A 19111-nucleotide genomic window follows, 5' to 3' on the forward strand; every position below is an offset into this window, starting at 1 on the left:
AAATTCGTATGCTAGTTTGTACAAGTTCGCTTTTGTTACATCGCCTATCAGTAAAATCACAGTTTCATTGGTCGCTGTTCTATGTTGTTTACCATCCAAGACAGGTCCGTCTCTTTGGAAAGCTGAGTATTTTCCACTACCATACTGTACTTTGCGGCTTTCGTTTTGCGTTCAAACTTCTATGCCATGCTACCGGTGTAACGATGATACTACTGATGGTGAGGCATGCGAGTAGTATGTTTTGTTCTTGTAAATTCACTTGGCGTCTATTGAAAAGGGAGGTCTGTTGCGGAATTAGTGGAATCGCTCTGTAGCACTTGCTTGGATTTGAGCAACCAATGATTGGAGTTAATGAATATCCAGGAAAGTTCAAGAAGACGCGTTCAGGAGAAGATGGATGTCCAGTTTTTGTAAATAAGATGCAAATGAGGGTTTTGCTTCCCTGTCCAATAGTCCGTAACTGGTCAGTTGGCATTATCCAATAAGTAATTCCGCGGCAAAGGCCTCCTTCCTTTCACCTGTAGGCTACCATCATCCACCGAATAATATGTCGTTTCTCTCGCTATAGTGGATGACTTTATGCATGACCACCACAACGATAGGGTTAAGACGGTCTCTTCTACAAAGATGGACAGCTGTATACAGATGATGTGCATTAGACAAATGACGCCTGAACCACGTGTATGAACGTGACATTTATGAGTTTTTGGATGAAACACTGCTCACATCTGCGGCTATGGGTTAGTGTGTCAAGCTCAGAAAGTCAGACAGTGTCTATGAGGCAATCATCTTCCCGATGCTATACTTATCTTGGTGAGTGTATACCATCCGACGTGTTGTAACATTGTCTGCAGAATATGCCGGTAGGCTGACCGTAAATAGCTGGCAGGTGTAGTCTATCAGTGTAGAGAGTTTGTGCCCCAATAAGTTGCGTCAGAAAGCTTAGTCTTGGTGTGTTTTTGAGCAAATGTTAATAAGTTATTGGAAGACCGTTGGTCTGAACCAATAGGATTCACCAACCTTGGCCATGTCGTAGATGTCTGTAAGAATCCTCTTCATGTAATGTATATCGCCAAATAACGATTTCCGGTCAAACTCCCAACGATTGTCTTGAGAAGTGGCCTCGACGCGCTGACGCTCGAGCAAATACGTGTTTTCAAATGTTGTCAACATTCGAATGGCAGCTCGTACCTCACGAAGGATGTTACGAATCGATTGACTACAGGAAAGCGAAGCAACAGAACTGTTTTAGCGGTCTGACAATGAGATATATGAAACATGAGTAATGTCCATGCATGACAGGTGTGCCGGGTTTCGCACGAACCTAAGCACTATCGGGTAGGGCGAAAAAATAAGATCCGTCCATCTGAACGCTGCGTTCTGCACATCATTCCCCTGGAGGTGTTGCCCAATGAGAAATGGATGTTTTGAGCCCTGAAAGATTATTATCGACTTAAAATGCTTGAGCAGGTAGACACTGTCAGGCGAAAACTTGCTGCAATGGAGACATGCGCCACTGATTTTACTTTTTTGAACAACAACCGTTTACAGCAGTTAGTTGAGAATGAGTCCACAACGTAGGAAGAAGACGAAATTCACTGTTGAAAAGGTATTCATTGATATTCGTAATGCACTACTCATAAGGTGGCTGAAAATTCTTCGACGACCCACGACCGGTTTCGCCCTTCTTGGGGTTCATCAGATAGGCAGTCCCGGAGTTTCCGTCAACCTTTTGTTCTGCTTGAAGCCAAATTGCACGAAATTATCAAAAACACTCATTTGCAAACAAAGTTGACTGTGCATTACGTATACACATGTATCGCGATATCTCGAATATCGTAGCGACTGAAACATGAGGCGGCCTGGTGCAGCACACTCACTTGCCTGGAAACACCACAAACGAGAGATTCAGCTTGGTTCCGGGTGAGTCTCTCGCAAGCCAAATTTTTTTGCAAATGAGTGTATTGCGCTAGTATTCATTGATGCTCTTCATGAAAAAAGGGACAACTTGAATTGGTTAGCTGTTTTGCATTAAAAAAAACTCAGTTCCTTGGACTTCAGCGGTAATGCAACAATGCAGCAAGGGTATTTTGGTCTAGCTGTTGAAGGTGGCTTGGCAAACTAATTAGGTTTTGGCGTCAGCGTTCCGACCCAAGCTTCTGTACATAAAACGCACTTGGAGACATTCGCATGAACAAAATAGTGGCCAAATTTGACCGGTATAATGACGCATGAGGCGTTCGTTAACTTTGTTGTAGCGATTAGATATCGTAAGACAGATCGGCTGAAGAGACCGTCATTAAGATGAATTTTGAGGAACGATATCGGTCAGTGACAGCCAAACTCAGTGTGAAATTACCACTTTACTGCAGTTGAGGTCCATCAGAGGATAAGCTGGTGCTGGAGATTCGATACTGTGAATTTCTCGGTCTCACCTATCTTTTATTCAAGTATGCAACTCATATCCAGCTGAGTCCCGCAAGTGACATGATCTCACCGATACCCGTGAAATTTTGCGTATTTTACGTCATCAGTTCATGTCACCTCTCTCCGAGTGAGTTAAACGAAGGGGGATGGCTTGAACTTCAATATTCAAACTCAGATGTTGTCGGATGTGCAAGATAGCACATCCCGTCTCGTGTGAGGAGCCAAAGGCCAACACGTTAAATCATTAAATATTTTAGAAGCAGGAGTTGCAGTTCTGAAATGAATACTTAATATTAATTTTTAAATCCCCGAAAACTGGCTTTTTATTTCCGGTTTCTTAGTGGAGTATCTGCCTGTCGTTAACCGAGAGGTTAGAAGGAAGATCTTTGATAGGTTCGGTCTGTTACACTGGAACCCTAAGTTGTGTACACCGTTCCAGAAGAAGAATCGTTAATGCATAAGGCGGTTCAGATTGTTTCTTTTCGGTTAGAGCGACCAATAAAAGGGGCTCTGACCACATTCGTTTGAATGATGTCAAACTGCTGAGGAGTTGCCCAGCTTTGACATTTGTGTTTAGCCAACTACTCACCTGAACAAATGGCTAACTTCCAGCACACAAATAACTCGATCACACAATGCCCAAGCAATGCGCCGTAGCAGGGGTCCCATGCGTTCGTCTTTGTTGTAACCGCGTGATATTGTCCAAATCAAACGTAGAGATTGTACCATAGCCGGGATGGTGTCCGTAACTACTTCAAACGTTGAACCGAACTGAACATTCTTGAAGTGCCTTTCCACGAGCAGTAAGAACCTTCAAGCAGAAGAATTTGATCAAGTTAACTTGGAACCCTTCAAATTTGAACATTTCACCAGGCTAAGAATGTCCAGCGGACCCGTGGCTAGGGGAGGGTGCTACATTTATCATATATATNTATATATATATATATATATATATAATGTGGTTAATTCAAAGATAATGGATTTTGGTCCGGGCGAATCAGTCAGTTTATCAGCCAATGCCCAATATACCACGGCATATCACATGCAGCCTCCTTGCACTTACTTAAGACTTTACAGTGTGCTAAAGTGAATGGACAAACACACGTTGAAGACTAAAGCTCGAATCAATACGCTGGTCACTGACGACGGCCGTTTGAATGAGGGCAAATACACCCCATATTCCCCTGGCTCCGTACTTAAAATCATAGATATGGTCATATAGACGCGTCACTTTAAAGGGCTGTTATGCTTTCCCAACCACGGGACAGAGTACGCGTGCAGCGAAAATGGACCAGTAGAAATTGAGATAGCTGGCCTGCTAACATCTACCTGTGTTTCATGCAATTTACCTGGGGTCCTCAATGAAGGAGAGGACTGTTTCTAGTCAAGCACACGCGATTCACGAGTGGATGGATTCCGTTCGGTAACTCATCGGGTTAGGAAGATTCTGTGGGGCGACCGTTCTGTGATATGCACAACGGTGGCCTGATCAGTATGACTACTGTGATTGAATTATTGTTTCTAGGACTCAATTACTACACCTTTGTATTGTGATTATGGCTGGAACAGGTCTGATTCAGACTGCATGTGAAATCAGGAGCTCCAGACGGCCCATCTATATGTTGTTGTTCGGAGTTTACAACTGCAATATGGTGTAATACTAAGTTTTTATTGAGGAGATAAGGAAAAACCGAGGTTTTTGGGACTGATCTTCGTAAATATATTCAGTACAAATAAAATACCAGCAATAAACCATTTCATCTCCACAAGAGACGGAACAGATAACTATGTCTGGCAAAAAGCTACTTTACAGAACAAAGAGATAACTTGGCCGCTGGAAAGGAGAGGTTTTGTCGAAATTCGAAATGAAATAACAAGCGTTTTCTGCGTCAGAAAATTGTATTCATTTAGATGAAAAACTCGGTTTAGGAATGTCTATGTTGTTGTATGATTGCTTATCCGGTAGTTTACGTCGGCTACTCTCCGGAGTTACGTGAGGGTGCAAACTCGGATATTTGAGCTTACCTGGCATTGTCTTTGGCCTCAAGCATTTGTGCTTTGATCTCAGCCCCTCGGTTGTAAGGTGGCGCCTCTGGATTGAGTACTGCCCAGGCGTTGATAACCCACTGAGATTTTTTACTTCGCAACGCCTCTGCAATTGCTGTGAGTACTTTACATCGATGTCTCCAGTAGTCGACTTCATCAAGTGGCCCACAATCTGTCGTCCGATAAGGGTTCAACCGTTCCATCACGGAATCGATCTGTTGATCTGAGGAACGTATAAAAAAGTATACTTTTTGATCAGTTTTTGCTTGCAGTGCGGTGTGAGATCATCGAGCAGACTGTCACGTGATTTTACAACTCGATATGTGACACGAAGAAGTCTCCGAATGCATCCATTGTGACATTACGGTTACGGTGGGAGTTCTCAAAAACCCAACGATCTTAGAAAATAGGTGACTCCTTAAAACGAAACGACCACTCGTGAAAATTCTTACGGAAATTAAAAGAAAACTGAGATACACAATGAGAAAACTTTTCAGGTACTCTAAATTTTGTCCGTCACGTATGAATAAATTCAAGCAGACCACAGGTGTGACCACGCAGGCACAACGAAGTACTTTATTCAGTAAGATACTAAAAAGTCTAGTAAAAATCACTTAGCTGGAGGATGACACTTTTCAAGTAAAAAACGTTGGTGTGTTTGGCGACAATATTTGGGCATTCCGATCAGCATTACAGATAGCGTCTCATGAGCTTTTTTTCTCGAGAAGAAACTCATGATAGCGTTGACAATAAAAAACGGGATTGGAATGTTTCCTTTCATAGTTGGTCAGAAGTTGTTTTTCTTTTGGATTCCTGCTAGTCAAATACAACATTTAGTACGTTCTTAAAATACCTTCCCACTGTTCAACTATCGGACATCCACGCTGTCTGCGAACATACAGTCTGGCTGAACTGAAATGACAGAAAAAGTTGGACGTTTTAAGATGAGTAGAAAAAAGCAAGCCAATTATTCAAAGCAAATGACTGTTGGGAGAACAAAGTGGCATGAAGTAGGTGCTCTGGAGTTACGGAACCGTGGAAAAATACTTGGTATACAGTCAGTAACACCAGATTTCCGGTAAAGTAAACCGGTTTTCTTATCCTATCAAATTGACCAACCTAAGCACACCTCTTAAACACAGCAAATCGGTTTGAAGCACGTGGACTGCTGGGCCCTGTATGTGTATACTTTTGCAAGCTAGTAAAACTACCAAAAAATTATCAGATTCAAATTCAGTCACCTAAGCACAAAGCCAGCTTTTTTGAGCTTACCGGCCGTGCGAACTGTTGAGAGCAAGACATCATCATTATCAGTTACCTATTATCAGGAAGTTCAGATTCCTGAAAGCAACTTCAGAACGCCCGGAACCTACTGCTCCACCAAAAACTCAACTGGAAAGCCGGCAAGCATCCAGGCCAATCAATCATTCAATCAATTCAGCAAAACCTGATGAGTGTTCTTGCACGCCACAGAAGCACGACCGAATGTGATCAGCGTTCAGATTTTTCACAGAGGCACGATCGATGTTGATGGGTGATCACTAACGCCTATCAGACAGCCTGGATCAATGTCAGAAAGTCCCCTTTAAATAGCGTGGGGCCGTTGTAACTTTTGCTCTCTCACTCACTCGCTTGTTCGGAATACAGCTGTGGTGTTCTCTTCTGTGAGTCTTTTCTCTCCGACACTAGGCACTGGAGCGGGTCAGCAGCAGATACCACAGATTGATGAATCAGCAGGTATAACACCTATGCTATCAAAAAGTGCCGGGAATGGAAATATCTCTAACTTGCGCTATTCTATGTGGGCATTCTGACTTGATCAAGCTCATCGCAATGAAACCGTGGGAAACTAAACAATCGCCACTTATGTGAGAGCTGTTTTGAGGTGCCGAAGACAGACATAAATACTCTGGACGCTGAGCGGCAAACTTCGAAGAACTATGAACATACAGACAGAGAATTGCAGAAAGTTCCTCAAGGACCCAAGTGAGACCATGTGTCCAAGCGTCAACAAATTGTTCATAACTGCTTGCAACTAATATCACTGCCGTTTGCATAATGTAGTCATCAGTCCATCTGCCGACAGTTGCAAAGCATCACTAGAAACAATCTTACAATGTATAGAATGCCGTGATCGATGCACCGTTTGAGTGAGCCAAACGTATACCCTCCTCAAAACAGAGCACATCAGAAGCTTTCACATCGAGTATCGGAGTGGCCTCCGACCTGATCGCTTTCAGCCCTTGAGTTTGCCTAGATGATTGTGCTTTGTCAGATTCCCTCGCAGGTACAGGCCTGTCAGCCTGTTCTCTGAACCATCGAGGCCATCTAGCCCAGGGTGTGCGATACTGGACAACTTCAACTCAGATACAGGCGCCACGCCTTGTCTCTCAAGCGCGTTATTGTAGGCCTGTAGGCCTTCGGTAGGCCACACACACACACACACACAACGGACCATCCTATTGGTCGGTCATCCCTCAATGGGGAACGTGGTACGAGGCTAAATGTACAAAGGCCAGACCGTGGCCACAGTCATCGTCTTCCGAACCGATCAATCAACTTCACGCTCGTTTGGTAGCTTTCGTGGCCTGTCCGCACACCCCGGTGAGGAATAGCATGGTATAGCGACGGTACCACTTCACAGGATAGGCAAGATGTTGAAATAAGACCTGAATTACGTGCAGTTGAAGTACCCAACTTCAGGCAGAAATAATTTGTTTATTGATCGAAATATCACTCTCTCGGGAACAGTTTGGGTGTTTTAGTGTTACGACTATTGTTGTGGTAGTACTAAGTTACCCATTATCATCATCATCATCATCATCATCATCATCATCATCATGACATCATTGTTGAACACCAGTGCTTCGCCGCCGTACAACCATCATTTATTTGAAAGCCTCACTGTGAAGAAAAGAATAAGGCTGGACAGGAAAGCGATTTGGTGCTAGCTTATCACAATCATTCCGAGGTGCCTACACCTCCAGACACTCGTTCAGGCAATCCGGATAGAAGCTGACAACAAGAACGCGACTGACATCGAATAGCCACTGTATATTGCACGGTTTCCAACCGGACGAAATGGGGAACACGCAGTTCCCATCCTGGAGATCGAGTGGTATCGACAGCACACATACTTTCCGTAATGCACATAAGGCATGATGATCTGCAGTTCCTCTAATTGCTTACAAAAATCGTAATGAGTGAAGCTGTTGTGAGTGATTACTCACAAATATTACTGATCAGGAAATTTTCTGATAACAGGTGCGCACATCTCCGAGTGTTGTTCAAGGTAAATTTGAAATGACGGATTTAACCAACCACTCACCCCAGACCTTGAGTAACTTGGTCACGTGTGGCAACATCAGGTAATCCCGTGATGGGTCAATCACATAATCCTCATCCGGTTGGAAATCGGGTTCCTTCAGATTGAATACCCCTTGAAGTGCGAGAATGGTTTCTTCGAGCACTGACCCAAATTTGAATAAGGTCACACTGAATTCATCTCGCAAGCGCTGTGATTCTTCTGTACTGCCTCCACTGAAGACAGCAGAACGCCCTGGGTGTGCTGCTTTGGAGCGATGTGTGTTCGAATCATCGGTGCTCTGCCCACTCTCATCCTTTGTCATGTGACCGGGCGCATTCTGTTGCGGACTCGCTTGAGCACCTCCTCCACCAGCCCAGCTAACCTTCCCTATCATTGCAGCTTTCCCGCTTGCCTCACCGTCTGGTCTAGTAAACAGATCCTTCCTTTGATTGAAGTAGGCCAGCAGACGCATAAACACCTGGAAGAAAGCACAGCGATAATTCGGTTACCACTAGGACGATGGGTGACAATGGAACCGGTCGGTGATATGTGCTCGTTCGTAAAGTAATAACTAGAGTCTCAACTTAATCTCACATTTCAGTTAACACGATACTCGAGGTACTGAAGCGTTTTTCCACATAGCACACTACTTATTAGGTGGTAAACCCTTCAACAATACACTATCGGTCTCACCTTTCTTGGGACTCACCAAGTAGGCACTTTTATCAACTCTATGTTTTAACTGAACAAGCGATCCTGTTAACTCGTTGAAATACACTCATTTGCAACTCATCATGTGAGGTGAAACACAAGGTGGCTTTTGTGCAGAAGATTCCCATGAATATTATACCCCTCGTTAACAATGATGGACTTTCCAGATAAATGTATATTACGGAAGACGTTTCAGCAACCTCAAGAGCAGTGTGTTCTGTCAATAAAACCTTTCCAGCGTTTGTAGAACAAGAGATTTAAGAAGGCTAAATCTTCCAATAGACTTGTGTCACTCAGGGATTTTCAAACTACTCACCAGAAAAAGGCCAACTCACATCATGCCTGGTTTTTGCAATGGTCTCAGTGTCAAATCCTGACTGGTTTTTATCTACATTTGTAGAGCCAGAGTGCAAGTTCCGAATCACAGTATGGAAAGCATTAGGGTAACACAGATCAAGCCACTCATAAACTCATTCTGGCTTCAAAAGTAAGACGTGATTTTCACTTCATACGCACAGTACTATCATACCATCGGGTGTTGCATGGCGTATAGTCAAGGTCATTCTATGATTCTGTACGGTATAGAGGCTGAAATCCTATTGACGCCATACGGCTTACCATGGAGAACAAACGGTGGGCGCATTCCAGCAAAGAGCCTCGTAGATAGCCAACCGAAATGTTCACTGGAAAAAGCTGCATAGGGTCGTTCTGGTATTTGATTCTCGGTGCGCTTGTACCAGTATTTGATCGAATGGCATAGAAGTAGGCTCTGTTCTCATCCAACTCGTCGCTTGTACATAGCAAATTGAGTGGAATGGCGAACAAACACTCCCTCGGATACATTCTTGAAACAACCTATTGGGAAAAGGTGGGAAAACTGTTGGTTCATATGTTCCTGGAAGGACAGAAGAAGTACCAGAAGATAAATAGCACAAATTTTTCATGGTCTGGACAGCGAGTTGCCGAAATCACGCTTCTATTTTGAGAAAGTTAACTCAGTTTTCATTACTTGCCCATGCTTTGCTTTTGGCAAGTGGCTAGGTCTATTTCAGTTTTTCGTGATTAGTTGCGGGATATGTGAAATGTTTATCCGATTCATTGTCGTCTGAAGTCCTCGTTCCCTCCTGACACGAGTATTCAGTTTCGACCACACCAGGATAGCAGCTCGTTCGTGCAAATTCCTCAGACCACTGAGAATGCGAGCATGCCTGCCTCCACAACCGAGGTAATTCAGCTGGGCTCAGCTTGATATCTAGTTCGCACAGAGTGATCATATTTTCAACTTACAGAAGGATGACTTAATCGAATATGACCTAACGTTGACGCGTCCACCTGCTGAATTCGGAGGACGCACAAATATGGGACAATTTCAAAAGCATTGTAGAAGACAGCTCATCCTTTTAAATTAAAGTCAATTAACATTTAGCGCAAACTGCCACGAGTTGCCGTGAACTAGAATAAAGCAGGTTATGTCAGTGGCTGCCCAAAGTTAATTTATCTCAATGAATATCGTGCCAACTGAAACATGAGGCGGCCTGTATGCAGCACATTCAGTTGTAGAGTACCATAAATGAGAGATTCAGTTGAGTCTCTCGTGAAAACCAAATTGATTTGCAAATGAGTGTATTTCCCGAAAACAGTCCAAGTTGGGCTCAAGTAGAACATAAGGCTGACGGAAACTCGGGGGCTGCACCTACCTGATGAGCCCCGAGAAGGGCGAAACCGGTCTTGGGCTGTCGAAGAGTTTTCTGCAAACTTGTAAGAAGTTTCCTTTTAGAAACCCTCTTGTTTTAATGAATTATTTTCATGGCTTTCACGGAGTTTCGTCACACATTGTGTTTTGCGGTTACTTCCCGTCGACGCTATCGGTTTTGCGGTGAGGTGAACTGCTATTTTATCCTCAGGCTGGTGTCTGCAGAGGAGAACCTGTTTAGGTTTGTTGGATATGTGCAGTATTCTGATTGCAATAGTGACGTGATACCAGAAATCGGATTTCTTGGTCCTTTTTTGTGAATTGGCACACGTCACTCAGGCTCAAAAAGCAGCTAGCCATAACAAGCAATCTTATCTCAAACTGAATTCTTTATCACCATGCGTTATCACATCACAAGTGATGATAAAAATGACTTTTCAGTAAGTAGTATTGAGGAGATGCCAACTTACAGAGGGGATCAGATTCAGGTAGCTCGAGCGATTGCGACCCACTCAAACCCTGACTGATAATGTCATCTTGATTGGTAATGAAACCACTGCAATCCAACCGCCAAGTTCAGTGAACAAACCAACCAGCAACCAAGTGTATTGACCTTTTGATCTAGAGCAGGAGAAAGCTGTGAGTAAACCACACTCTGACTGATCATCGTTTTTGCACCTTGGAGTTTCTGAAGTCCTCAATAAAACATGGCCTCCCTCCGGCCGGTTCACGACCTCATCCAACAACTACTGATCCATTCTGCTTTAGACTAGCTTCTTCCTTCATGTCAGCTTAACGTGGAAGCTCCAGAACCTTGCAAAGACAAGATGGAGCTATTTCATGTCCCACTCTTTGTGTTCATTTGCTTCTTAACGATACCATCCCAGGACGATGGATATGCAGACATCGTCACGTGATTTGCCCATATGAACTTACCCGAAAAAAGACTCAACGGCATTTCCTTGAAGACTCAAGCACTGTGTTAGAAACACCTAGTGATTGTCAAGTTGGAAGTCTGGAGTGCATTAAGGACTGAATAAGCAGTTAGTAGTACGTCTCAAATTCATTTCATTGCTTCTCATGCACCACGAGGTTTCAGAGACTGTTTTCAACCCAAACCTTGAGTTACCGGTCACTTTGTGGAATGTGAAAAGAGCAGGAAGACAGGAAAAGGTTACTGATTTAACCTTCTACACAGGTGATCCTTACTTTTATGGAAGAACAACAAATTCGAAACAACGCTTTAGAAAGTAGAACTTCACTGCCGTTACCGTCAGGGGAAAAGTCACAAACATTGAACTAAGAACTCAGTTGCTGTTTGCCCAAATCGAAACCTTTTAGGGAGCCGACATGGCATTCCTAACATGCCATTTATGAGCGATGAAACCTATTCCATTCACTGACCAACTAGTTCGGTAGTATCCCGCGTTGGGATGACTGGGCTTTTTGAACGTCGAGAATCATCATCGTCGCCAGGATGACATCACTATTGAGTACCAACGCTTTGCTGCCGTACAACCATCATTTATAGGAAAGCCTCACTGTGAAGAAAAGAATAAGGCTCGACAGGAAAGCGATTTGGTGCTAGCTTATCACAATCATTCTGAGGTGCCTACACCCCCAGACACTCGTTCAGGCAATCTGGATAGAAACTGACAACAAGAACGCGACTGACATCGTGTAGCCGCTGTATATTGCGGCGTCTCCAACCAGACGAAATGGGGATCACGTGGTCCCCACCCTGGAGAGCGAGAAGGACCAACAGCACCCAGACTTTTCATAATTTCTTTTATACTCCTTTACCAGGTCAAGGGTCGGTGGAGAATCACTACTACCGTTTTGATTAGTCCATAGAGAATGACTGCATTTTAACTTAACCGGGAAGCTAAAACAGGCAGACTGGCCCGTTTATGAAATGGAGTTCTGATCCAGCTTCTTTGGTCTCAGGAGCAGCAGCAAGCAGTGACTGAATCGTGTAACACACGTGCAGTGACTGTCATGTTCATAGGGAGGGAGAATGCCTGTTTCTTCACACGAGGTGGTGTGTGTGTGTGTGTGATAGAGCATCAATACAGTGCGCTAGCGCACACACCCATACGGCTGTTAGCAGTGAACGGCATTTTAGTGTGAAAGCACTGTGAAGCAAAGATATAAAAGTTTGACTGAGGTTTCCAATCGACCCCAGATTCGGTGATGCAGACTTGAACCTTACTACACCTTGTTTCCACAACTTTAGTTGTACCTATTCATAAAGCCTGCAGAGAAGGACACAACTTACCATATAGTGCACTTGTTGACAGTAGCCGGGCGCAGCTTCCGTGTCACAACTCACGGTGGTTAAAGTCATACCATGGGAACTAACCAACGACTCTCGCACCGAAAGTGTTTTTGGCGTATTTACTCGCTCAGTGTCCGTTGGAGCTGAAGCGCGGTGTGTTACCCCATGATCCACCACACCCAGTACCGTATAATTGGTCTCATTCGAGTGTGACTTTTGGGACCCTTTTGATGTTTGTACCGAATTTTGTGGCTTCCGAAGTACTGTAGTTCCAAAACTGACTGGTATACGGAACACGCGGCGGTCATTAACAATGACTTTATAAAATCCAACTCCAAAACATTGTGCATATGATTCGTATCCGGCTAAGCTAGTTTCGCTCAGTAGATCCGCAATCAGATTTTTGTTGTTCGGATCGCGTGAAAAAAAGTCATCTATCGCGTCCGTTGGATCACTCATGCCCAAGTGTTTACACACAATGTGTAGAAATGCTCTGTACGTTTCGTAGCTCATGGTTGAGTAGTGTTTCTAAGTCGGTACCTGTTGCATCAATTATTACAGAAATAGCCCCATCCCCAGGCAGCTGAGAGTTTGAAATCACGCACAGAATTTGACTGAGCCTAACTAATCAATCACTGACCGGGCACACGATCAGCTGATCAGCTTTGTGTTTGTGTGTGCGATGTAAGAATGTTGTGCATCATATAGCACTGGAAAGTGAAGAATTCGAATGAACCACACTGAGAAGCCCATGAAAAACTACTCTTCTTAGCTTTTAGGTTCATTGATGTGATTGCGCGACAGAAGAGAAAGGGAGTGAAACCCGTGTGACCTACTCCACATAAATTCTCTGATATCCGAAAGTCTCGCCGAAGCGGATATCACCCGTTGTGAGTCCCCTCTGTTAAACTAACACTTCCGCCAATTTCTTGAATCCTTCTTCTGGGTGGACAGGTGACTCGGCATTCGGGATGGATTATTATAGGTTGACCACCTTAGTCTGCAGCGTCGCATCGTTTCAAAACAACTTCCTTCTATGATCTTTGATGACCCCGTCAAAGGTACTCAAAAATGTCACATTTCTCCCCCTAACTGAGATTTGTAAGCTGACACGATGTGTTCCAATCTAGGGAGACTTGGGTGTTGCGGGTGATCTTCATGTGGATTGAGAATAAAGGGTACATAATCCTTACTCCAAGGAGGGCAGTGGAAGAGAAATAACTCGTAAGCGTGCTCTAGCATTTGGTGCAATCCTCCATCCCATATCGGTGACCGTTTTATGTCTAATGATACTAACGCCTCCAGATTTTTCCCACAGGAGGTCACTGGAAACCAGGATCCCTGATGTGTTACATACCATGCGAGTATGAATTTCCCATGTGTACACACAACACTGGTCATGTCTGACCGGTTGGAATTATAGCGAAAAATGCAACTAGTTCCGTAATGAGTCATCGATGCTGCCGCCGCTCAGCTTTGATTGGGCGATATAAAGAGAAAGTTTAGCGAATATACACTCATCTGCAAACTAATTTGGTTCTTTCGAGAGACTCACCTGGAACCCAGCTGAATCTCTCGTTTATGATGTTCTCAGGCAACTGAATGTGCTGCGCCAGGCCGCCTCATGCGCCTCATGTTTCAGTCGCTACGATAGTTGAAACATCGCGATACATGTATATATTTGTAATGTACTACTCATGAGGTTGCTGTCGATGGATTTTCAGCAACCTTATGAGTAGTACATTACAAAGAGAAAGTTTACTTTTGTGGGAGGTTGTGCACAAAAATCTTGAGCAATGTGAGACTGTGCATCAACCCCGAAATAAACCCAACTGGAGTACAGCTTATATGCACACAAAAAGTTTTGCTATTCAGAGAATAGCGGATGAAATTTATGACGCCACCCCTCAGCCCATAGTCCAATAGGTACTCATGAGGAACTTTACCAAAGGCCTCGCTGACGTCAAGATGTACCACATCTAGTCGGCTACAGGCGTTGGAAGGGAAGAAGATGGACACTGCACGAACCGAATTTTCGGAAGCCGTGCTGTTGAGGTGTTCGTGCGCACATATTTTCCACATGTTGTCCTACGTCGTTACTGAAAAACTCCAAATCCCTTGCTATTGATCGAAGTCATGAGTAAGCTTATTCTCTTCACTAGTACAGTTTACACATTTTTCCAACGGCTAGATTGAGCATCGTTCTCCATCCATCGTTGGGAAAGCTGAAACTGCAGTCTAGATAAACTCGGCTGGAAGATTTCGGTAATACAAGCATATGACGTTATACTGTAAGAGGAAGGTGTAAAAAAAGTTCTCCCATAAGACGAAAACCTGAAATCGGACACTCACAATACATAACGATTATCAGGACTGGAATCCTGTTGCGTTTTTAATCTCAGCGAAACGGGAAACACCCGAATTCTGGATCAGGAGATATCGGACATATTTATCTGCTTTAGGGGGTGGTACCCATTGGTTCATTCACTGAACTACATGAGTTTGGGTTTGATGAGATGCTGCAGTGTTTATCCTTGATACTTCGAACTACAATTCCCTACAGTGGTGGCCTACACAAAATGGGTCTCCATGACTACAAACGTAAATCATTAAAAGTAATTTGTCACAAAAAAGAGATGCTTAGAGTCTTGGGGACCATGATTTCGTGGGAAACCAAACTAAAGCGAAAGAGTATGAAGCTTAGTTGCACTGGTTGACGCATTTTCAAAAGTAGTTGTGTTGTCCTGGGTTTAAAAATAGATGATATTAAGTCTAATTTACACTGAAAATAAATGCTAAAGTTGTGCTAAAAAACTAAGATGCACCGGAGCTAGGTGGATTCTCCCACTGCTCTGAATTTTTTTTAAGTAATGAAATTCGCTATGAAGCCGCACTTCTGCACCCTAGCTGTTACATGGCTGATGGCTGGAAGGCCTACAGTCTACTACTGATTATTTGTTCAGTAGGTAGAAAATGTAGGGTAAAGCCACAGCCTGTCACATTCGAGGGCGGCCAGTTGAGAATGCGAGTGCGGCAAAAATGAGTAAATCACTGCAGTGAAAGAGGGAGAACGCTGGTTACTAGATAGCTGAGTTGGTTAAAGTTCGTTTCTTTGAACCGCGCCTAAAGGCTTCGTTTGATTCGCGGATTTCGGTACCCTGTAAATGGGTGTGAGCATAAAACTATGTTGGAGATTTCGTCCTTTGAGTAAAGCCAATCGATGCTGAAAAACCGAGCAGCACTGTACATCCGCTTCATCCTTATTGTGAATCGTCAGCAGTGCCTACTTCATGAAACTCCTGGGAGTCTTGAACCCGCGTCTCTCTGACTTTCGTGAGGTGTCGACTGCTGATGACTACCAAGATGAATGAAACAGCTATGCGACGTTTCTCGGCTTTTCAGCATAGATTAGTTTTACTTAGACGACAAAATCTCCAAAATGATTCCAAAACTCCTATCACTGTCGAAATACAATCGCGTTTAAGGCGAATGATGTACAACATGAAACAGTGGATACTTGTGAGTAACTAGACATTGAAACAGTAAAGTTTTGCGATCAACTTATATCTAGATTTCCGTCATGGCGAAAGAATGACGCCTGTCTTGCAAGCAGGATCCAGGAGTCAAGGTGCAGTCCAACCTATTGACAATTTTAAAAAGTTTGTTAACACTATTCCTTGGTTGCACGTAATACACTACTCGTAAGGCTAATGAAAATTCTTCGGCAGCCCACGATCAGCATCGCCCTTCTTGGGGTCCATCGGATAGGCGCATTCTCCGATGCTTTCAGTTACCTTACTGACACGCGTATTGTGTTATCTCAAATATCGTACCACCCGGAACATGAGGCGGCCTGGTGCAGCACATTGAGTTGATTCGAGACATTATTCACGAGAGATTCAGCTGGGTTCCAGGTGAGTCTCCCGCAAAACCAAATTTCGCTACTTACCCTTGGTTTTTTGCCTAGCTAGACTGTGGTGAAAAATCTAGGCCCAGTAGTGCCGGTGAGAAAAATATTGTCATGGATGCCCGTGATTTCGGGGAGTTTACTGGTACACAAAGACCAGACAAGGTGGCCTGTTCGTCTGTTAGGAATCGCTTCCGCGTCGCACCGCAACTACATAGGTTTTTGTGGTCAGAAACTAGACCTGGTTAGCTGTAGTCAATTTTCTTTGGTACCACAATACTAGAGTGGATGCATTTCAAAATACAACAATCCACGTCTGAAACCAATGCGAACCGTTTGTGTCAACCATGATGAGGCTGGAGTTGACCTCAAACCTAGCACGCAGAAAGTGTGGGGGCGATCACAGACTCCTGACCAAGCACACGTGCACATACATACGACTAAGCAAACAAACAAGCACGACACTATCCCAAATCTATGTCATGCACGCAAGCAAGCACAATTTCACGCATCCACTTGTCCTATTTCCAGTTACGCTGCATGAAGTCCAGGCAGATTGATTAATTCAGTTCCTTGGTACGTTCTTCCTTCGGTATTCATTTTGTATGTGTCATTCCTTGAGAAAGGTTGCCCTGTGTAACCAGACTATCACCATCAATATACGTTATTGATAACCCCATTGTGATGTTCTGACTGAAGCAAATCACAGTGGGACAATGCTAATGATATCATCCAGTTTTTGGGTGACTGTTGACTTGTGATTGTGTTATTGTCTTTGTGGTATTCTCCCTTAGAAGAAATTGACCGATTCGGAGACATGGTTTGGCAAAATACCCTTAGTTGCAAAGTGCGAAGCGGAACATCAGTTCGGCCAGAAACTCGGGGACTGCGCCCAGCTGATGAGCCCGAATAAGAATGGTGGAAACGATCATGGGCTGTCGAATATCTTTCAGCAACCTCACGAGTAGTATGACCTATACCCAGAGTCGGAGGTTTCCTGCAGGGATGAACTTTCAAGCGCTGAATTTGGTTAATGACTAGTTAAGTAAACAAGTATTCGAAAACCGTGCGGAAAGATAGTCAATCGTTGTACAAAAGAACAGGAAGTTTTGCGAATAAAGTGTGACATCAAGAGTGGAAATCTATTCAGTTGTGAGGATCTCGAGATCTCTCCACTTGAAGAACGACTGACAATCCTAGGGAATGACGCATCGAAGTGCTGTATTTCCCTGACAGAAAGTGATGAACGGCACGATGACCGTTCTGATATACGATTTGCCGATGTGCTAATCAGCTTAGCTTTGTATTTATTCAGTGTCCCTAGTAGACTCTCCTGTTGTAGCGCGGGGAGACGATATCCGTCAGATGTCACGTTTGACACGCATTTAGACGAGTTTAGAATCCCCATACTGTACTCCAGAATCCTCCATTGTTGCGATATTCACGAAGTTGCTGGTGTTGAACAAAGGTTTGGCGCAAGCAGTATGTGTATTAGATTTTAGCGCTAACCTTTCGTGTAGCCTGCGTTCATCTGACACATCATTGTTACATGTGGACACATACCGACCAGATGAACTGTTGCAACCCTGGAGCCCCACTCCGGAATAAAGTACAATCCGTAAGATCTGTGGCTGATGGACAGTCTATTCAAACGTTGGGGTGTTGTAGGATCTACCCAGCGGTCGTGTCTCGAAAACTTACATGTATAATGTCTGTATCGAGACTGTTTTATTCAAAACATAGGGAAATCACGTAGGAGTTAATTACTCATTGGTATCTCAGGACTAAATGAAGTGAATGTATAAATAGACATGTGCACCCTCACCAAAGAATCCCCTGAGCAATAGCATTTGAGTAGTAGCACAGATGACAGACCGTACTCCCTGTGTTCATGTTCACTGCTGCCTAGTGAACCGGTGTGTAAAAATGTGGTGGACCATGGACCCTGGTTGGAAAGCAGTAGATTGCTGGTACAACTGAAAGCATGTGTGAGCTTATTGGTTTGATTATTACTTAAACTGAAGTTATTGTAAGAATTTTTTCAGAAGAAATCCTTGGAGGTCTCGGAAACAGGATATAAAAATGGTGGATCTTCTCCGGATAAGCCCCGCCAACCAAAAAAGATTGGAAAAAGAGGATATGGAATTTGTACTTTTAGTTTTTATTGAAGAGGGTGAAATTGGGACATTTCATTAATAATTTACATGAAAAGGTCCGTTTTTCGGTACCTTTGCCTCCAAATGAACTCACACAAGTAGCGGTCCACTAAAGATCGGTGTGTGTCGATAACTGTTGGAGTCTGCGAAAGCCGCCAGGCGCATACTGTGCGAAGAAAGTTCTTCCAGTCAACAGCGGTCTTGTGGCTAATAGATTATTACTCTGAGCAAAATCTGATTTTTGCCAATAAATGAATAGAATTACTGTCTTAAACTCCATCCTAGACCGCTCCAGCCAAGTTCCCTCTCGAAGACCGATTTCTTGCCGACACTGTCGGGCATTACACCTCCACCTGTCAGAAACAGTTGAAAGTGTCATTTGGTGGGCATTGTTGCATAAACGTTGCTGATGGATCACTCCGTGGCGTTGCAAAAAACGTATTGCCGTCTCCTTGTCATGAACGTGAGTTGAAAGCGTCAGAAAGTTCATTTAAGGTTTTACATCCAAACGGAGAAAATTTTTGCACAAAATGAACCTAGATGCGGATAAGGAATTGTTTTCATCAAAAGTAGGTCAAGGTTGTGT

At 43.8% G+C, this 19111-nt stretch overlaps 1 protein-coding gene across 1 annotated transcript in view; it reads right to left on the reverse strand.

The window, feature by feature from the left end:
• The window catches only part of T265_14308 (hypothetical protein), a gene marked incomplete at both ends in the record, with an annotated part of 28041 nt that extends 10676 nt beyond the window's left edge, over positions 1-17365 (reverse strand). The window contains 7 exons of the mRNA XM_009173059.1: positions 1021-1219; positions 3017-3238; positions 4453-4696; positions 7802-8258; positions 9110-9346; positions 12463-12990; positions 17033-17365. Of these exons, the coding sequence (XP_009171323.1) occupies positions 1021-1219; positions 3017-3238; positions 4453-4696; positions 7802-8258; positions 9110-9346; positions 12463-12990; positions 17033-17365 (2220 nt within the window). The remainder of the gene's footprint in view (positions 1-1020; positions 1220-3016; positions 3239-4452; positions 4697-7801; positions 8259-9109; positions 9347-12462; positions 12991-17032) is intronic.
• Positions 17366-19111: the final 1746 nt, after the last annotated feature.

Source organism: Opisthorchis viverrini, assembly GCF_000715545.1.
Source record: "Opisthorchis viverrini unplaced genomic scaffold opera_v5_177, whole genome shotgun sequence".
NCBI classification, from domain to species: domain Eukaryota; kingdom Metazoa; phylum Platyhelminthes; class Trematoda; order Opisthorchiida; family Opisthorchiidae; genus Opisthorchis; species Opisthorchis viverrini.